General features: G+C 35.5%; 2 protein-coding genes and 1 pseudogene across 3 annotated transcripts; all 3 read right to left on the bottom strand.

Moving 5' to 3' along the window:
* Positions 1-717: 717 nt before the first annotated feature.
* LOC120154833 lies at positions 718-2,131 on the bottom strand. The gene is made up of 2 exons (XM_039166479.1): positions 1,545-2,131; positions 718-1,068 (listed from the first exon to the last, which is right to left on the bottom strand). Exons 1-2 carry the CDS (start codon positions 1,826-1,828, stop codon positions 849-851), a joined length of 504 nt encoding a protein of 167 aa, XP_039022410.1. The 5' UTR covers positions 1,829-2,131; the 3' UTR covers positions 718-848.
* A 3,708-nt stretch (positions 2,132-5,839) lies between these two features.
* LOC120154903 lies at positions 5,840-12,295 on the bottom strand (annotated as a pseudogene).
* On the bottom strand, positions 12,026-19,375 carry LOC120154832 (AT-hook motif nuclear-localized protein 14-like). 2 transcript variants are annotated; one of them, XM_039166478.1, is made up of 7 exons: positions 18,970-19,375; positions 17,777-17,829; positions 16,444-16,575; positions 13,110-13,262; positions 12,608-12,896; positions 12,456-12,532; positions 12,026-12,410 (listed from the first exon to the last, which is right to left on the bottom strand). In XM_039166478.1, exons 1-6 carry the CDS (start codon positions 19,328-19,330, stop codon positions 12,480-12,482), a joined length of 1,041 nt encoding a protein of 346 aa, XP_039022409.1. In that variant the 5' UTR covers positions 19,331-19,375; the 3' UTR covers positions 12,026-12,410; positions 12,456-12,479. The 2 variants fall into 2 exon arrangements, with proteins under 2 accessions (XP_039022409.1, XP_039022407.1); XM_039166476.1 differs by having other exon boundaries at positions 12,026-12,532; positions 18,970-19,371.
* Between the last annotated feature and the right edge of the window lie 262 nt (positions 19,376-19,637).

Below are 19,637 nucleotides of genomic sequence, written 5' to 3'. Positions count from 1 at the left end.
GACTACCTTGCTTGCTCTGGCCTCTTTTTCCGAGCAATTACTTGAGACAGAACGAGTTTTTGGACTTACAAAAGTGAGTTTAGGAAATCTTCTCGAACAATTTATTAATGAAGATTTAATTGGGACTGTGAATATTGATACTGACTATAATGGTTTCAAAAAGCCAAGTGATTTATCACTGCATAACGGTCATTGTTCTGGTTATATGTCGTTAACATGTGTTAAAAAAAATTTAAGGGTAACTCCATAATAAAAAGTATTGGAAAAATAAGTCTCTAATAACAAATATTTAAAAAAAATGTGAATTTTAAGTTCATAATAACAAAAATTGAAAAAAAGACATCTAATAAAAAGTACTGAAAAAATTGGACTCATAATAACAAATAAATATTATAAAATAAACTGAATTTTAAAAGTATGTCCCTAGTAACAAATAAAAAAAAGAGACTCCTGATAATAAGTATTGAAAAAAATGGGTCTTAAATAATAAATGTTAAAAAAATTGAACACTTGTACAAATATTAGGAAAAAATTATACGAGTAAGCCCCTAATAATAAATATTAGAAAAAAATTGAACCTATAATAATAAATATCATGAAAAATTTAACCCTTAATAATAAGTGTTGAAAATAATTAAACCCTATAACCAATATAAAATTAATCTTTTATAAATATAATACAATATAAAAAATTTGGGCCCTAGAGAGGTGCCTCTCCTGTCCAGACCAGATACAGCTCTAAGACCTTCAAGTCCTATAGGTATGCCCATCCCCTGACCACCAAGATCTTCAAGTCCTAGAATTATCTCATCATTAGTGATAATAATAACTTGAACATTTCTCTCAGGCTAGTTCTTCAATACTTCAAGAATCGTTCCTCCCTCTTTCAAACTGATGTAAAGATATTGAGATCGCCTAACATTGTCTCCATATTTCTGGAAAGCTTCACCGATTGTTGGAGTGTATACAACCGGGGGCAGCTCCTCCGCCTTATCAATGAGAAGTTTGTAGAAAAGTCGTTCATTTCTCTCACCCTTTCTTGCATCTAGAGTCGTTCGAATAATCAAACTGCAACAATTAAGAAATGATGTTTTAAATAGGAAAACTTCAATATTGATTCCCATGGCTTTAACAACTTCGACAACATTAACAGTGTCTATGGAGATAAAACCCGACTAACATTCCTCTATGCCAACATAATAAGTATGAGCATGAACTAATGGCAGACAACCTTGAATTTTCCAGTTCAAACCTCTCAGATCAACATTTCCAATGCTTAAATGTGGCATAATTACAACCTAGATTCTTGTAATTTGAGTCATACATTTCTCCATTAACAGTAGTCTAAATCCATACAGATCATCATCTTCAACAAGTTAATTACTATTGGATATATTCAAGCTTTCCATCAGCTTCAATACTTCTAAGAAAGAAAGGTTTAGCCGTGTTTTCATTATAGGCAACCTTGGCAGAACCAAACCTACATCCATCGACCAAAACATTGGTAATTAATTGAAAACTACCTTTATGCATGATTACCATACCTGCACCTCCATGTCTCTGGTATTGGAATGAAGCTTTGCAGTTTCCAAAGAAACTTGGGCAGTGCAAGCTCCCAGAAGGATCTTGAAGTAGGTAAAGAACATGACATTTTAGAGAAATTACAAGTTGTTGCATTTGGGTCCCCTACAAATTGAGTTTGCAGTTTAGTATCCAAGTTCATCACTCCATCATTACTCCTTTCACCGTCTATCACTTCATCAACCCGTTGCACAAGCCTTCCACAGCCAAATAAAGGGTGTGTGTCATCTTCAACATGGTTTTTCATTGTCCCAATAGCGTTGAAAGAAGCTACAATCGCTGTTTCATCATTTTAAAAAATCAAGTCCCTCGTTACTTTGATTTGTTTGGTTTCCTATATCATTTACCTTTGGTGCTGGCAATTCGCCGAACACCTGATGGATATTTGTACTTGAGTCGCCTTGCTTAGTAACAGCCCTTTTTCCGATCCACCGATTCCACCCCTATTCGTCTGATTGCTCTGAGCAACCGTGGTAGTTAAAAATATTAGCTGCCTTAGCAGCACCTGATTTGAAATTTAATTAAACCGGCTGATTTAAGATTAAGAGAATTGAAGAAAATAAGAAAAGAAGGAATTATAGAGAAGAAGAAGAAGACTTTATTTTGATGACAAACTTCAATAATTTCGGTAACAAACCCATTGCCTTTTATAGTAAATTGGTCATGTTAAAAAAAAGGTAAACTATATATTTAGTACTTAAACTATTAGTTTTTATCTTGTTTGAGTACTCAAACTTTTAATTTTTCGAAAACTATACTAACATATAGTTTTTATTTCATTTTAGTACCCACCATTAAAAACTTAACACGTTAATTACTAAACTATCAGTTTTAGTTCGTTTTAATACTTAAACTTTTAATCTTTTCAAACTTAACGTTAAATTTTGAAATAGGTATCAAAATGAAATAAAAATTAAAGTTTTTAATGGCGATGTATTAAAATGAAACAAAAACTAAACTTTATGTATGATTTTGAAAAAAAATTAAGAATTTAAATATTAAAATAGATCAAATTAATAGTTTATGTACTAAACATGTAATTTACCCTAAACAAATGAGCTCTACTTTCATGCATCATTTTGCAAAATTCGACTGTATTTTGCTGCTGACGAAGTTTCTGAGCTGGCTGACCTTATTGCTGATTTGGCTGCTCACCAAACATGTGATTATTATATTTAAATGAATCTAATTATAAAAGAAAATTGGTTAATTTGTTTAACTGATCGAAATAATCACACTTTGTTCAGCTCGATTAATATTTTTAAAGAAAAGTTTGGTTAGAGGTTAAATTTTTTTATATTAATTTGATTAATGATAATTTGATTCAGTCGGGGATCGAATTAACTATTTGAACAATCTTAATTTTTCTTTGATTACAGAAGCAATAACTGGAATCCGATAAGGGGAACAACATACTACAAAAGAACACCTCTTAAGGCCAATCAATAGAGCATCCATGATAAATGGAAGCAATACCAAGAAAGAGCGTTTGTTATTAAAGAGAATAATTTTTTTTGAAATTGTATTCTCATGTTTGGTTCGCGAAAAAATTATTATTAAATAATAATTTATTGCAAATAGTAATATTTTTTATTAAAATAGTGAGAATGTCATTATTTTCAAATTCTTATGTATGATATAATTTTGTTACTTTGGACACGAACACTTATAGAATAATGAATTATTTTCATATGAATCCTTCTTAATTTTTATTCTTATTGCTTAACTCAAAATTATAAATATAATAATAATATACAAAGAATTTGATTTAATACAATATTAATAAATTTGAGTAGGCCTGCAAATGAACCGAACGAACGCGAACGATAGTATATTCATGTTCATTTATTTAATTTTAACTGAATAAACGAACGAACACGAACAACTAAACGAATAAAATTTCTTGTTTGTGTTTGTTCATTAAGGAATACTTGCTCGTGTTCGTTCATGTTCGTTCGTTAAAATGATAAAGAAACGCAAACGAACGAATGTAAACAAACATAAACAGCAAATATAAAATTAGTTGGGTTTATATTTGAGTAGAGTTTTTTATTTCTAAATAATTCTAGGGTTTATTTTTTAATTGATTTGAGTATTTTTTTTATTTGAGTTTAAAATTAATTCGATTTTACAATATTAATGGGTTTAACATTAAAATTTAGTAGGTCTTAATGTTTTAAACGGGTTTGGAGATTGGACTGAATATAAACGAATGAACATAAACGAACATAAGCCAACATAAATAAATAAACAGATTATCGAATGTTCACAAACGAATGGATCATTTATTCTTGTTTTTTCATTTAACTAAACGAACATAAAATCATGTTCATGTTCGTTCGTTTAATAAATAAATGAACTTTCTACTGAACGGTTCACAAACACTTTGTTGAACGTTCGATTCATTTACAGACCTAAATTTAAGTAGTTAAAATTATAAAATAAATATGATACTTATGAAAATCATTAAAATTATAAATTTGACACACTAATTATATTAATTATATGATAAATATGTTTTTCCCTTAAAAGATAGATAAGAAAACAATTAAAATATTTTTATGAATTTTATTCAAATATTTATAATTTAATATTAAAATTTAACGTAATAAAAATATATATATCACAGGGATAATTTGGTAAAATATGCATCCAATAATCTCATATTCTTTAAACTAAACACTATAATCTTACATTCCCGCTAAACAAATCAAACAAAGTAAAACAATATTGCTTGAGTAATGTTACATTCTAATAATCTTTTTCTCAAAGATAATATTACATTTAGTGAACTAAATATCCCCTAAATGGCATTTAACTGCCAATCTTAAATATAGACGAAGGTTGTCCAGGTTTGAACTCATAGTTTATTGCTCAAGGCAAGTAAATACTGATAGTAGGGATGGACTAGGCGGGGTAGGTGAGGGCGGTCGCTCTCCTAAAAATCTAAAATTTCATATATTTTAAATTTTTTTCTATGTATTTTCTATTAAATTTTGTTTTTGTCCCCTTAAAATTTTATTCCCCTTTTATAAGTTCAAATTCACATCTCTAACATAAAATCATGAGTTTGTCCGACTGTTAGGAGACTATTATCCTCTTTCTAAAAGATATGTTTGATAATATGTGCACCTTTCGTTTTTAAACTCTATCTCTACGACCTTTCTTTTCTTTTTTTATGTGGTATTATTGTCCTTCACCTTTATGACATTCTTTATATTCAATCTCGTAACATCCTTATCACGGACCATCGTCATGGTTGGTTCATCCTGCTTACCTCAATCAATAACTAGTTGACAGCTTTCTAGATTATTGATCAAGGGCATATGAATATACAAATGATGGGTGAGAAACGAACCAAATTCGATTCTGCGTCCCCATATACATGTATCTGCATAGCTGAAGTCTGAAGATAATGGAATGTGTGATGTGTCTATGCAGTATGCTACATCCAACAGTTAGGCTTATCATATGATTATGACCGTAGAGATAAGTCTCTAAGGCCCTAAAGTCGGATTTGTCTTGACCAACTTATTTATTTGACATAACAGTACAAAACATTAGTTCTATTATACACTCTGAAAGGTTCAGATAACTTCACGTTCTGTTCTCCCTGCGATCGGACTGAAATGATACCATTTTGCAGGGTCGAGCTTTCAAAACCGATATTTAGCATGTCTTATGGGAAATATGATCATTAGAACGAAGATAATTTAGAGGTGACCTCAATATAAGAAAGGGCAGGTACGGATCGAGAGGTGGTCAGGGACAATCATCCTTTGAAAATTTAAAATTATCATATATTTAAATTTATTTTTATGTATATTATATTGAAAATCTGTATTCGCTCCATAAAATTTTATAAATTCGTTATTTTAAAAAAATTTAAAAATTTATCCTTTAACATAAAATTTTACGTCATCCGCGTCACTACCACTTCTAAGGCCAACCTTCAAAACCTTAGAACCGTCTCTACAAGAAACCATCTATGTATGACGGTGTGTAGCATTTGTGAAACAACTCGTGCAAATCTATGGTGGGTTTCATCATCCTATTCCAAGAATTTGTGCTCCAAAATTTGATGCTTCAGCTTGAATGCTCAGATGCTAAAGTTTGTCAATGACAAGCTGTCAAATGCAGTATAAAAGCATATGAACTCAAAATGGTTTTCCAGACTCTAAAATTCAACCTATTGGAGTTAAGTTTTCAACACCATAGAAACAAAAGGAATTGATGGTATGCATTACTCCCCATACATTTTTCAGTGTCATAAATATCACACCAGCTTTCATTTTGGTAATAAGTGTACATGTAATTTTACCTCGAGTCGTTCCATGGAGTTCTGGCTACGATGTTCGATAAGCAAATCGGTTAGCAAAATTCACTGCCTGCATGTTGGTATACCATGGAATGACAGAAGCAAATGCTAAGTTAAAGATCTCTGTGAGCCGAAGGGTAACTGATCCCCATACCTGCGGGCCAAGCATCGAATAGAGGTTCTGCCTACAAAGGGTTGGCCCGAGTATGAGTGGCTCCTCAAATCCCTTCCCCCGACCGATGCAAAATTCTTTTAAGCTCGGCCGCCATTGCTTGCAATAAAACAGGTTTCTGAAGAACTGCATTCATTCCTATTTGCACGCATCTCTCCCGCACATGATCCTCAGCACTAGCTGTCAAGGCTATAATCAATGGCCAATTACGGCTGCGGAACTTACGGATCCTCGTCGCCACTTCAAATCCATCGATTTCAGGCATGTGAAGATCCAAAACGACAACTCTGAAAGAATTTTCAGCATGGCTGAATGCACTAAGGCATTCGAATCCAGTAGAAACGGCTGTCACTTCACAACCCAACTTTTCTAGCATCTTCTTGGTCACAATTCTGTTTATGTCATCATCATCGGCTAGTAAAACTCGTAGACCCCTGAACCTCGAGTAGGAATTTGATTGCTCACCGGAGGTTCCATGAGCATACATGGTTCTTTGGATATACGATTGGATTTGAAACCTGAGAAGAAGTGTCATGCTCTGTGCAAAGCCCAGAGAGTTCGTGGATATCCAGACGTTCCCTTGCATCATCTGCAAATACCAGAAACATTATATACAATTATTACACGAACGGTAACGCAGCTTACTTCAAAGAAGGAAACAATGGTCAAAGAAAAATCCCTTTCAAAATCTCTCTATACTATACAATTGGAACATTGAATTATTTCAAACTTTTCACTACTATCATATTCATACAATAACCTATAAAAAGCTAAAAGGGTATTCGACCGAAAACATTGCCATATCTAGAAATCATGAACCACTAAAATCTATGGGGTGAAAAAAAAAAATGCAATAAAACAGCTGAATATCTTTCAGATGTCTTGAAAGATTCAGCAATGAATGATCATACACACAGGGAAAACAACAATATACTTCTAACCACGGCATTTCATTCCAACGGATGAATGGTTATTAAAATGCAGTAGCTAAAACAATGTATAGAATCGAGAATATATATAGAAGAACTGGGATATTCACCTGCACAAGCTTTTTACACATAGTAAAATTCAAGCTCTCCTTGGTTTCATCTTTATTATGCTTCTCAGCTGAAATAGTTTTGGTTGAGACCTGTATATCAAACATAGAACTCCTCCCATGAATATCAATTTCAATCTTTAAGTACAGGTAATTATCTTGTATGTTTGATCTCCACGCATTTATTTTGTCGTTCTTCTCCTGGCTACCAGCATCAGATAGAACCCGGAATAAGACGGTACCTCCTCCATTATTGATGTTGAGTAGATAGCCAACCATATGCAAAATCACTTGAAAAGTCCTTTTTTCATCACCGATCACTTGGTCAGGCAAAGAGCTCTGGACGCCAACTTCAAAACCGAAGCCTTTATAGACAGATAAACATTTGGCAAGGCAAGAAGCTTCTTTAATCATGGAATGTAAGCTAAAAGGTCTCATATCTAGCGGAAATCTTCCGTTATCTTTCACCGAAATCTCCATCACATCATTGATCAAAGTTGAAAGAACACTGCTTGTTTTGACCAATGTGTCAACAATAGTCTTCTGCTTGAAGTTCATATTTTCATCTTGAAACACTGAAAGTAAGCCCAAAATCGAGTGCATTGGTCTTTTCATACCATGACTCATTACTTTCTGAAAAGAGTTCCTCGCTTGGCTGGCCATCATTGCATTCTGCCTTTCCTGCTGCAACACTTGATTCTGCTGGCTCAGTTTTTCTCTCATTCGATGAGATTCTTCAAGAACTGCAGCATGGGATAGAGCTACAGCCACCTGATCAGCAACCACTTCAACGATCTCCATTTCTGGAAAGCTCCAATTCCTGAGTTTTTGCTCGGAAGAACCAATACCAGAATGGCATAGCTTGTCTCCACCAATTCTGGCGTCCCCCCTTTAAAATTAAAACCTTGAAGCATTGGCATCCTGACTGCTGCAATGGCACCTGCCTCATCTGATTCACTACCACTTGCAAGCCCAAGCACTGAGTCTGGTCTCAGATCCTCACTCCTTCACTCCCCTTTATCTCCTTCACATCGGGATCACTCATCGGGATAGATGGGTGAAAACTCCTCGAAGAGCTTGCTTTCAACTCATGAGTCAAGTTCATCTGTGTTCCATTCTCGTTCGGCATCCAACGGCACAGTTGATCAAATCCAACGTCTTAGAAAGCTCAACCAAAGTGGTGTACAATATGGTATGTTTATCTAACGATTTCCTGATTTCCTGCGTTAACATCCGAACGTGTGAACTGCTTCCTTCTTCCTTTTCATCATGTCGACCTCTTGATCCAACTCCAACACATTTTGCCTCAAGAAAACCTCCCTCACTTTAACTTTGAGCAAGAGAGGAATCAGAGTCAATAGCGTTATCGCAGTGGCACACGAGACGAGAGCGGTTAGCAATTTGGCAATGGTGAGGGACAGCATCAATTGGAATGAGTGGGGACCATAATAAGTCCATCCATTGAGAAGATGACTCAATCCACAAAGCACTATAAAGGCTATAAACTGAACAAGGACCCATTTGAAGGGGACGTTCGAACAACTGATGAAGTAAAGCAACTCGATAGGTATCGAGAAATACGCCACCGCAATCAAGAAATCACTCACCCTCTGGCACTCTAAAATGCTATGAACACTCCAAAAGCCCTCATCATCACAGTTACAAGCTGCAAACTCATTATCACTACCCGAAACCGAGACCGCCAAAAGAGAAATCAACAAAGCAAGAGCTAAGGCTCTTACATTGCCACTCAGGTAACTACTAGTTCAATCCATACAACTAAAATGTCAAACTTCCCAAACCCCCAACATATAAACTTTGTATTCAACCAAATATAAATCACATCTACCAATTCTAAAGCCAATTACTTTGCAAAGACAGCAAAATCAAATCTGCCACAATTCAAGATCTATAAAATGAACACAGCTTCCTCAATATCAGAATCTAAAACACAAATCCAGAACTTTTCAATCTTCCTATTCAGCTACAACAATCAAGTATTGGTTTATCACTTCCTCCAAGAGTTTATTATATTAGCAGCAAGGGAAAGAAGAAAGAAACGGCAACTTTCTTCAATTAAATAACAGAAGCTTCAAGGAAACCAACATCAACAAGGGTCAACCTTTTTGTTCACCAAAAGGAAAGATGGAAACAACAAGGAAACCAAGAATAGATCAAGAACAAAAGTTTAGCAGAAAAAAGAGTACTACCAATCTCAATCAACACCCCCCAAAAAAAGTAATTTTTTATATATGTATGTATATATCTTTCAACTTTCCAAGTGAAAGTAACCCATACCCATTTCCCCAAAATCTACACTTTTCCCCAAATCCAATCCCCACTTTCTTTTTGAACAAAGATCAACTAAAAAGCTCAAAATTTTATAGCAATCTAAACCAAGAAAAAAAGGGTCTAGTTGGGAGAAACCCCCTCACAAGATTGATAACAAGGAGCAGAAAAAGATTGAAGATTGAATATAAAATCTCTCCCTTGTTCTTTAGTTTGGAAGAAACCGACTTGAAGGACAAGGACACAGTAGGAGAGGGACCTTGTCATAAAGTTAACTTTAGAAAATAATGGCAACACCCAGGAAAACACACCAGAAAATTAAAAAGCTAGGAAATTGAGGGACCCATAGACCAAAGTTGTTCTAATGTTAAGAGAACCTGGACACCCACCCACATAATAACATCATTATTTTATAGATTTTTTTATTCACATATATTGTCCTGTGGTTAAAGTACTGATCAATTAATTAATTATTTGAAAAAAAATCTTATTTTTATTAAAAAAATATAATTTACTCAACTTCGAAGAAATATATTTTCTATAATTTCAGCTGATATTTTGAAGAAATTCAATAGAAACAAAAAATTGAAGAACAAGAATGGAATGTGTATGCATATTTATTGGAAATGAACTGTGACGCTTACAAGAATCAATTCGATCGTGGGATTTGATTTGATCCGACGGCGTAGGATGATTTTGCTGACATGGCATTATTGACCGTTAGGGCATGGGTGATGGCGGTTAGGACACGGCGGATTGACTCAAAACGAGTTGGAGGTGGAACACGAATCACGTGACTGTCGATGTAAATAATGAACTTTTAGATTAGATTTTCTTAGGTACAGCGTATTGTTTTATATAAAAATCAAATCTTGGATCTAAAATATCTATCTCCCACAGTTTATTATTAGCGATTAATTTTATTTTTTAATAATTTGTAATAATTATAAAATAATAATTAATAATTCTTTTAACCATCAATAACGTATACACATTTTACAATGATATATGTTTGAATTAAAAACTCAAGAGAGTTTTTAATTACTGAAGTCACTCAATAAATTCTTAATCTTAGTAACTTAAAATTATTTGTTTCTTTTTTTTACTCCTATAATATTAGATTATTTTGATCAAACAAATATAAAGGTACATACAAATGAACCGAAGAATATGAAGTAATTTTAATCGTTAAGGAGAGTGTTGTTTTTCTTGAAAGTTTTGAATTTAAGTAGTTGTGACGGTATTGTATATGATCTACGAATAAGAAAAATTACGATAAATGTTATCTTATAATCGTCTTAGGTTAATTTTAAAAAATATTTAACAATATAGATTATTTATTAATTAATTAATACTTTTAAACTTAACAATTTCTTTGGTACGAAAGAAAATTAAAACAATGACCTAAAAATCACATCGCAAAGCCAAAATAAACAGAATAATTGGCACAACCTTTTGACATGCGGACGGCGCCGTGGTTTCCCGTAAATGGTAAATTTAGATTTTAGTCCTTCGAGATTTTATAAAATTATAATTGATATAATGGTAGAATTGTATCTTACCCCTCTAAATATTAGCTTTATGATTTAATTACTTTTAATATTTATAACATTTTGAATTAATATAACAATAGATTTTGACCTTAAATATTATTTAACAAAAACCCTAAAAAAAGTAGGCACGTGGAACTCAATATAACATTTTAGGGCTCTTAGTTCTTTTTTTACATGGGGATGATAAAAGTAAGATGTCTCTTTATAAAGATTCAGACAAAATTGACCAAATCAAGATAATGGTCTTACATGATGAAACCGAATTCCTTTGTTTTTCCAGAGAAAAGAAGGTTGCCCATATTGGAAATCAGGCCAACCAAAGTAGAAAAAAAACAAAAACAATATTTATTAATACAAGACCCATAAGTCCAACCTTTGCACATGGCATATTTTCTTTTGGGATAAACCATACCCCATATACACCTTTCCCTTGGGATTTAAAAAAAAAATGGGGGCCTGCATCATGCATTAATTATTCAGCAAATTGCTTCATATCTGCACTTTTTAATTCAATTAAAGAAAGGGTTCTAGGGGAAAACCTCAAAAAGTAAAAAATATATTTATTACTATTTTATCATCGAGTTAGTATATTGAGGGGGCACAGTACAATTTTATCTTCTTTTTTTAATTTAAAACTTCAACTTCTGTAAGGGCATCATGGACCCTCCATCCTGCAGCTGATTTGGCTTAAGAAACCGGAAAACAGGAAAGTTGATTCTTCACACACAGACACCAATAAATCAAAATCTTTAGAGCTAGTTAAGGGGGTAAAGAGATGGAGAATTCAGACCGGAGTATAAAAAATTGGTCCCCCAAATCTGCAGTAAATTGCACAAGCCAACTTTTTTTAAGATTTGTTTACTTTGAAACAATTCCCTGTCATTTTCATACCCTTTCACAAGAACCTGTCAAACCAGAGTATTACATTCACATGCACAGTATGATCTCACTTTGAGGTAAAAAAAAATAAATCAAAGATTATACAAGAGACAAGATCCCAATATCTTCCACATTAAGGAGGGGGAAAAATCTGTAATAATATAGTTCTTGCTATACCAATTGACTTGTACCACAAGTTCCAGTAAATTTTCAAACATCAAATGTCTTCTTTTAATTATGGGAATCACAACTTGATTCAAAGGCTTTTAACAATCAATAATTTCAAGACTAAATGCACACCTGTTATGTGTTATCACTAACGGGTTCCCCTCGTTCCCCTAAACCGGAGAGGATTTATGCAACTCGAAAGCGATAAACTTAGCAGCAACAATAAGGTAGAAACCATTTGAACGACTACGTAAAGGGGCTACGATTTTCACAGGCCATCTCCTTACTTTATGGTGCATAATCTAATCAGCATCAACTAACGAAAGAGTAAACAGCCGACCTGTACAGGTATATCATATTACACTCCGGGTGCAAGGGCCAAGGAGAGTTGTTTTCTATTCGCTCTTGTAAAAAAGCTGCAACTTAAATACATCCAAGACGAAACAGCGCTTTGTTTGCCAAAACAAATATCTAATCTTCATTCTAATCATAGTCCCCGTTTTCTGGCGATTGATGAGCTCCATGACCTGTTTTTCCTGCAATAGATATTTAGCTTCAGTATTCCCTACTGTGTCAACACCCATGCATACGCACATGTGCAAGACTCTAACCTGTCAACTCAAAAGCAGTTCTATCATCTAGACTACTCCTCCAATCTGTGTGGTGAGCTGCCAAATGCAGGCCCTGTGGTTGCATCATGAAATGACTTCCCCCAAAACTTTGATGATCATCATTTGAGCCGATTGGGTTTCTTACTGGAGCTTCAAAAGCTGAGCGAAAGCCAACATTAGATACCGAAGTTCCAGCAACTGGAGATGGCAACTTGCTACCGGAGACATCACCTTTCGCATTAACACTACCATCCTTCTTGTTGTCAATCATAAATGTACCAACAATAACCTGTACATGCATTAAATTATTGTCTGTTTGACATAAAATCCTAAGTCATATAGGGATAGGTTAATCAGAGTTCTCTTGATATCAATTGTACATTTTAGAAAATAAAGCAGCTAAACAAATTCACTCAATCAACGGTAGATGCAACCAGCTCAAAGAACTAGGTTCAACCCCCTACCCTCTCTTTCATCAATTTCAATAATAATGAATAATTACCTGAACTGGACCAGAAGCCTTTAGAGGTCCACCAACTCCTCCTCCAATAATCTGGCCATCTGCACTTGATAGACATACACTGAGCCCACCAGTCCTCCCGCCAACTTCAGTCCGAACATAAGATCCAGAGAGTGAGATTATTTCAAACCGGCCCTGATATCATCACCCAGGAACGAAATCATAATTTTGACAGCACTAAAAATTTATTATAGTTATCCAAAAACTAAATAAGTCAGAAAGTTTCAACAAGTTTTCTCATGGATGAAAGCATGGACTGGAAAAGGGAGATAATATTGAGACAAAAAATGAGCCTTTTAGGCATATCAGTAACGCAGTTGCATCATAACATATTGTTTCCATATCTCATACATTTGAAATCATAAACGTACTTGCAATGAGTTGATGCAAACAAAGATTCTAATCAGATGGTTTATTTTCCTTTTCACCAATACAGAATTATTGCCATAAGCAAACAAATAAACAGGACTAGCGTCCCAAGCAAGCACAGGTAGAAGCTTCCTGTTATGCTTAAACATATATACCATTCTTTAGACCATGATTTATTTGTAAACTACTTATAGATCATCACACCAAATCCTCTCCCAGCATATAGAACCAAAGTTTTTCTAACAAAACTTTATTCATATTCTTAAAAGCACATTTTTATTATTTTTGAAATAAAGCTCCAATATAAAAATCCTAGAACAGGGTTAGGCTCCAGACGAAAACCCAGAGCATCCATATGATTATCACAAGGGGAGTCACGTGTTAGTGAGAGAAGCTCCAGCTTCTTTCTAACCCACGTTTTCAAATTTCAAATTCCCCAGGCATTTTTTAAAATTTTTCTCTCCTCCGACTTACACCCGTTGTCCGCCGCCATCATCAGCCACCCGCCGCCGCCGTCAAATGCCGCACTGGCCGTCACTTCCGGTGGCCGTTGAACACCAAAACTTCCAGATTTTTTCGACTCGACGCCAGCATCAAGGATCTAGGCTTCATTTCACCAAGGAGAGCCTACAACTCAGTGGATCTTAAACGTGGCCCTTCGACTTTTTAGTTGTTGGCGACACTTCTTCTTTCTTTTTCTCCAACGACGGCGCGATCTACAACAGCAGTATAGTCATTATTTTTACTTTCTCCATCTCCTTGCGTCTGTCGTCTCTCCACAAGCAATCAAGTCGGCCACGTTCGTCGCTGATCTTTAGCTGCAGTTTTGGTTCTGTTCATCACCCTTTCTTCCTTTGCTTTTCTTCAACGATAAAGCAACACAAAAGAAATGAGTTCCCGGAAACTTGAAGTGGGTCTTGCTACCCCTATCCATTACAAGTCCTCTCGGCAAAAGCCAAGGCTAGCTACAGAACATGCTTCGGCTTTGCAGTCTGTGGAGGCGGGGATTTCCAAGATACGAACTGCTATTGTGGCATTTGATCGCCTTGTTAATTCCCTCGGTTCACTTAAAGACACCGCTGAATTGCGTGACAAATTGCATAAGACAAGGCTTGATATTGAGCAGCTCGTTAAAGAGTCTTCAGCTAAACTAAGGGAAGCAAGAGAAGTTGTGCAAGATGCAGAAACTTTAAAGAAATCTGTCGATGAGAAGCTTGCAGCTGGGCGGGAGACAACAAATTCATCTTCCGTTCCTAAAGAAGTTCGTCCATCAAGTTATGATGTCCATGTGCTGGAGGAAAAGGTGACCAAGAAACGCATGGAAGGAGATGAGATGAGGGTTGAAGCCGCAGCTCTCGGGGCTAAGGCTGGCCGTCAGTCCAATAGTGGGGATAAAGAGGCTGGAAAAAGTTTGAAAATTCCGGATAAGAAGGCGAATCGAGTGGAGATTTTGGTGCCGAAGGTTACGGAATCGGAGCTTCATAAACAGATAGTGGAGCAGCAGGCGCCGACTTTGAAGGTAGCGAAGAAGGCCAAAGAGAAGCAGTGTAGGACTGCGGCGGGGGAGAAATATGAGAGGATGCTGTTGGAGTCCACCTCAAAGGGGTGCGGTAATGATAAGACTGGATGCTACACGTTATTTATTGATAACTTACCAGAGAACATTCACTGGAAGAGGTTTGGATTTTTATTTCGCTCTCATGGTCGGGTTCTTGATGCTTTTATTCCGAATAAAAGAAATTCAAAAGGAGTTCGCTTTGGTTTCATTCGCTTCGCAACTTTCGATGAAGCAAGGAGAGCGATCTCAAAAATGAATGGTTCTCATATCGACGGAAGCAAAATTGGTGTTTATTTTGCTAAATTCAAACCTCGACAGTCCTTTTGGAGAAAGTCCTCGATAGGTGTTCTTCGCAAGTCCGGGATGGAAGATGTTTCAAGGAAGAATCATTATAAAGTTGAAGGTGTTATAGATGAAGAAAAACTTCAGGTGTTGAGCAATTGTCTAGTGGGGTGGTGCAAGGACTTTGTCAAAATTGGTCATCTCGCCAGACAAATGCAAGCGAAGGGCCTCATTGGCTTCACCTTAATGAGAGCTGCTGGTAATGCGATTTTAATGATTTTCGAAGACAATGCTTCATTGAGAAGCGTGAAGAACGATAAATCAAAGATTCTCGCAGAGTGGTTCTCCATAGTCGAAGCTTGGTCAGAGAGTTTGGTAATGGAGTGTCGTTGAGTATGGTTAGTTTGCGAGGGTGTTCCTTTTCACGCATGGAATTGGGATACTTTCAAGAACATTGCTGATAAGTGGGGTTTATTACTAGCTATCGACGAAAGTTGTCAGTCTCCATCATCCTTTGATCGGGCAAAAATTCAAGTCCTCACAAAGGCTGATGCGAGAATTGATGCGATGGTGGAATTGAAGGTTGCTGACAACTTCTTCAAGGTCTTGGTGCATGAGATAGAACCTTCATTCAAACCAAACTCTTGGGCTCCTGAAGAAGACGAGTCTCATTAGATCTTGTCTCTTCAACTGTGGTTGTTTTAGTCTATATGGTTGTAGGTGTTGCTTTTAATTTGTATTATGTTCTGTTTTATTCCTACTGCTGGTGGTGTAATTAGAAGTAAGGTGATTTGACTGTGGCTTTGGATGAGGTCATATGAGGTTAAGGTGTTTGTTGTAATGGTGTACATCACCATGAGAGGATATTCCGTGGTATCTTTTGTATCGGGTATTTTATCAATAATATTTGAGGTACTCTTTTCTTCCTTCCAATGTTCGTTAACATACCTTTAGTGTGTGAACAAATACGAAGGGAGTTTTTAATGAGACCTCCAACTTCTATCAAAAAATAAATAAAAAATAAATAAAAATCCTAGAACATATAAATAAGAAGTTGTGTAGTTGATATAAAATAATTATAACAAAAGGGGAGAAAGGAGTGGTCACCTCATAAGCAATGTTACCACCCGATGTCGCTGGCTGCCGGAGAGATGCATTAGAGATCGTACCAGAAGCAGACAATATACACAATTCCCGCTTGCTTTGTTGCATGAACATCATTATTTTTTGGCCCACATCCTATTTGGATCCATATATCATGTTAGGGAGGCAACAAAATAACTTCAATTACATCTAGAAACACTACTGCATCTTGACCTAGAACAGTTAATATAAGACTATAAGACCCAAGATTGTTGAAACGAAATTCATAACTATTAACACAGAAAAAACTACTCTCGTGGCATTGTTCATCAGGCATGAAAAGGCACAACGTTTAACATCAACAATAGCAAGTAGGGCACAAATGGATAAGGGATTCTTTCACAGAGGCGGGTGATTAATGTGCATAAACTTCCCATTATTGGCAAAAAGAATATCAAGAGAAACAAGCATGGCAAGGTGACATGACTGAATGTAACCACAATATATTTCCCTTTGTGTTGGATCAGTCGGATGAGTAAAGACACATATAGGTGCCTCACCTCCAATTCCAAAGAGAGAGAGAGAGAGAGCTTAAGGACTGATTTTTTTCCCTTTCTTTCCAATCTCCTTGTGATAACCAATTATCAATTCTAGTCTAATAAGCAATGACTCAAGTCAAAACACTAGTTTCCCTCAAAAAATAGAAAATTTCTCTCAAATGTCAATGTAAAGGTATACATGTAAATCAATGCAAAAGGTGGAAACAGAAAAAAGTCATAACAATGCTGCAAATTTATTGCATATGCTAAATACCTTAACTGCCATCCCTTATAAAACTATCAACTACAAATGAGAAAATCCAAATAAAAAATGAAACAAAACAGGAAACATCATAAATATCATCATGATTCATCAAACTTTCCACAATGGCTATCTTGGACTCGACTTTCTTGAAATAAAACATCATAACCTTGGAAACTTTTAAGGATTTTATATCAGGAACAGAGTGTTAGACACCAAACTGTCTCATTTATAGTTTTCTGTCATAGGTGATTTCTCAAATTTTATTTTCTTTGACAATTTTGTCCTCTACTAAAGCACTGCTATTCCAAACTTTACATACACTATTATTTACATATGAGGCACAATCAATGGGACATTTTATAAACTGAACCATGCCTCAAAACCTTCTTTAAGGTATGAAATGATGGAAAACTATGCCGGATCTCTTTAACAAAAAAAGAAGAGCATAGTTTTTTAAAATGGTTGAATGTGCAGGAGTTCTAACAGATTTTATAAATTTAAAAGCATAGCAATTGGCATACATGAATCCCAAGATCATGTATAAGCACCATACCTCTCCTGCAACTACATTGATAACATGTGGAGTAAAACCTTGACCAGCATTGCCTGCACCAATTAGACTGAAGGAGTGAGAATTAAGAATCTAACTGAGACTCTGAACCAAATAAAAGTAAATGTAACTCCTCCTACTAGAAAACCAAAGTACCAAAAAGCACACAACCGAAAGAACCATGGCATGCAATGTCAGAATGCGGGAAATGGCAATCATGAATGAAGAACATAAATAAACATGATATTCTGAACCAACAGAGAAGACGGATAATGAACCATATGCATCTTTCTGCCATAATCCTTTCAAAAAAAAATCTTTCTGCCAGTATCTTAACGTTGTACTGTCCTTGAAGTGATCTAATCCAGCACACTCATTTGACGTATCAGTGAATTTGACATGCGATAAAGATACACAAGGTTATAATCTAACTTGACAAAAAAGGAAGGTGTTTTTCCCTCTTGTTCATGTGTTAACAAATATGAGTGTATAGTTATATATTCTTTACTACCAATCTCTTTAGTCTATGGTTACAACCAATAATGTAGCAAGAACAAAATAAATAAGCCAAGTGAACATACATAATCAAAACCGTAAATTGATTGAAAACCTAGAGGAAAACCATAAACTAAATGTTCTCTAAAAATAAAACTAAAAATAAAACTAAACAGCTCAAAACAAAGACATAGAAGGGAAGTGGGGTTCACTCAAACAACCAAACACAAGGCAATGGATCTAATTCAAAACATAAAAAATCTTCCCAAAAGTTTAAAAACATTAAAAACCTTCCCACCTAGTTTTCAAAAAATAATAATAATAAATAGATAAGTAATTTTCATAGGGCACACACCAGGAGCAAACAAAGGCAATGATTCATAATCAATACACCCAGAGCACTCACAATTTCAAAAAATTTGCAACACAAAAAAGAGAATATTTTACGAAAGAGAATACCCCAACCACAGCTAACAAAGGCATTCGCTTCTCACGTAGTGCATCAAAATACTGTCTCATTTCAAACAAATTTGCAACAAAAGCTTCTCTAATTTCACGAAAAGGTACCAAAAGAAGATTTCATATATGGATAATGACTTCCCATCGCAATGCACCAAAAAAAACTCTCAATTTTCAATAATTTTGCAAAAACCCACGCCCACCCAAACCCTAGTCAACTTTTTCACCCAAAAAAAACCCACCTAAACCAAGCAACTGAGATTTCCTGGAAGACCCGGAAAGCGAAACACCGGCGCCACCAAGAGCCAACTGCTGCAGCTGCTGCTGTTCTCTCCGCTCCTTCGAGGTCGAAGACGCCGTTTTCTTAGCGGCCATGGCTTGTTCGGGGGTGCCATACTTCCTAGGCCGCCCTCTCTTCCGCCTGGCGGGCTCCAGCTGCGACGTCACCGCCGGGGACACGGAGTGAGGGTACACCATGTGGTGGGGGGCTCCGCCACTCTCGTTGGGCGGCGGCAGGAGGCCATTAGTCGGTGACGGAGTGGTGTTGACAGTGGTGGGGGTGTTGGTGGTGAAGTAGTGTTGTTGGGCTTCATTTCGTTCCATTGACTTTCTATTTTTTCCGAGGTTTTAGAGAGAGAAAGAGCAAAATCTCTGCAATTTTTTTTAATTTTTTCTAGTCTGTAATTTGTTTTTTCGATTTAGTTTTTCTTTTTCTTGTACGGTTTTTTATTTTGTTGATTTTGTTGTTGCGTAATATTGACCGTTGGATGAGAGTTTGGAAGGTGAGATGATTGACTTTTGCTGGCTGGCTGTTCAAAGAATCAAATAATGTATATATATGACAATATATTTAATAAATATATAAATCTCCTAAATTTAATATAAAAAATAAATTATTAGTAAATGAGAA

Source organism: Hibiscus syriacus, unplaced genomic scaffold (genome assembly GCF_006381635.1).
Source record: "Hibiscus syriacus cultivar Baekdansim isolate YM2019G1 unplaced genomic scaffold, ASM638163v2 tig00111151_pilon, whole genome shotgun sequence".
NCBI lineage: Eukaryota > Viridiplantae > Streptophyta > Magnoliopsida > Malvales > Malvaceae > Hibiscus > Hibiscus syriacus.
Note: the sequence above shows the minus strand (reverse complement) of the source record. Positions and strands in the feature narration are given on the sequence as shown.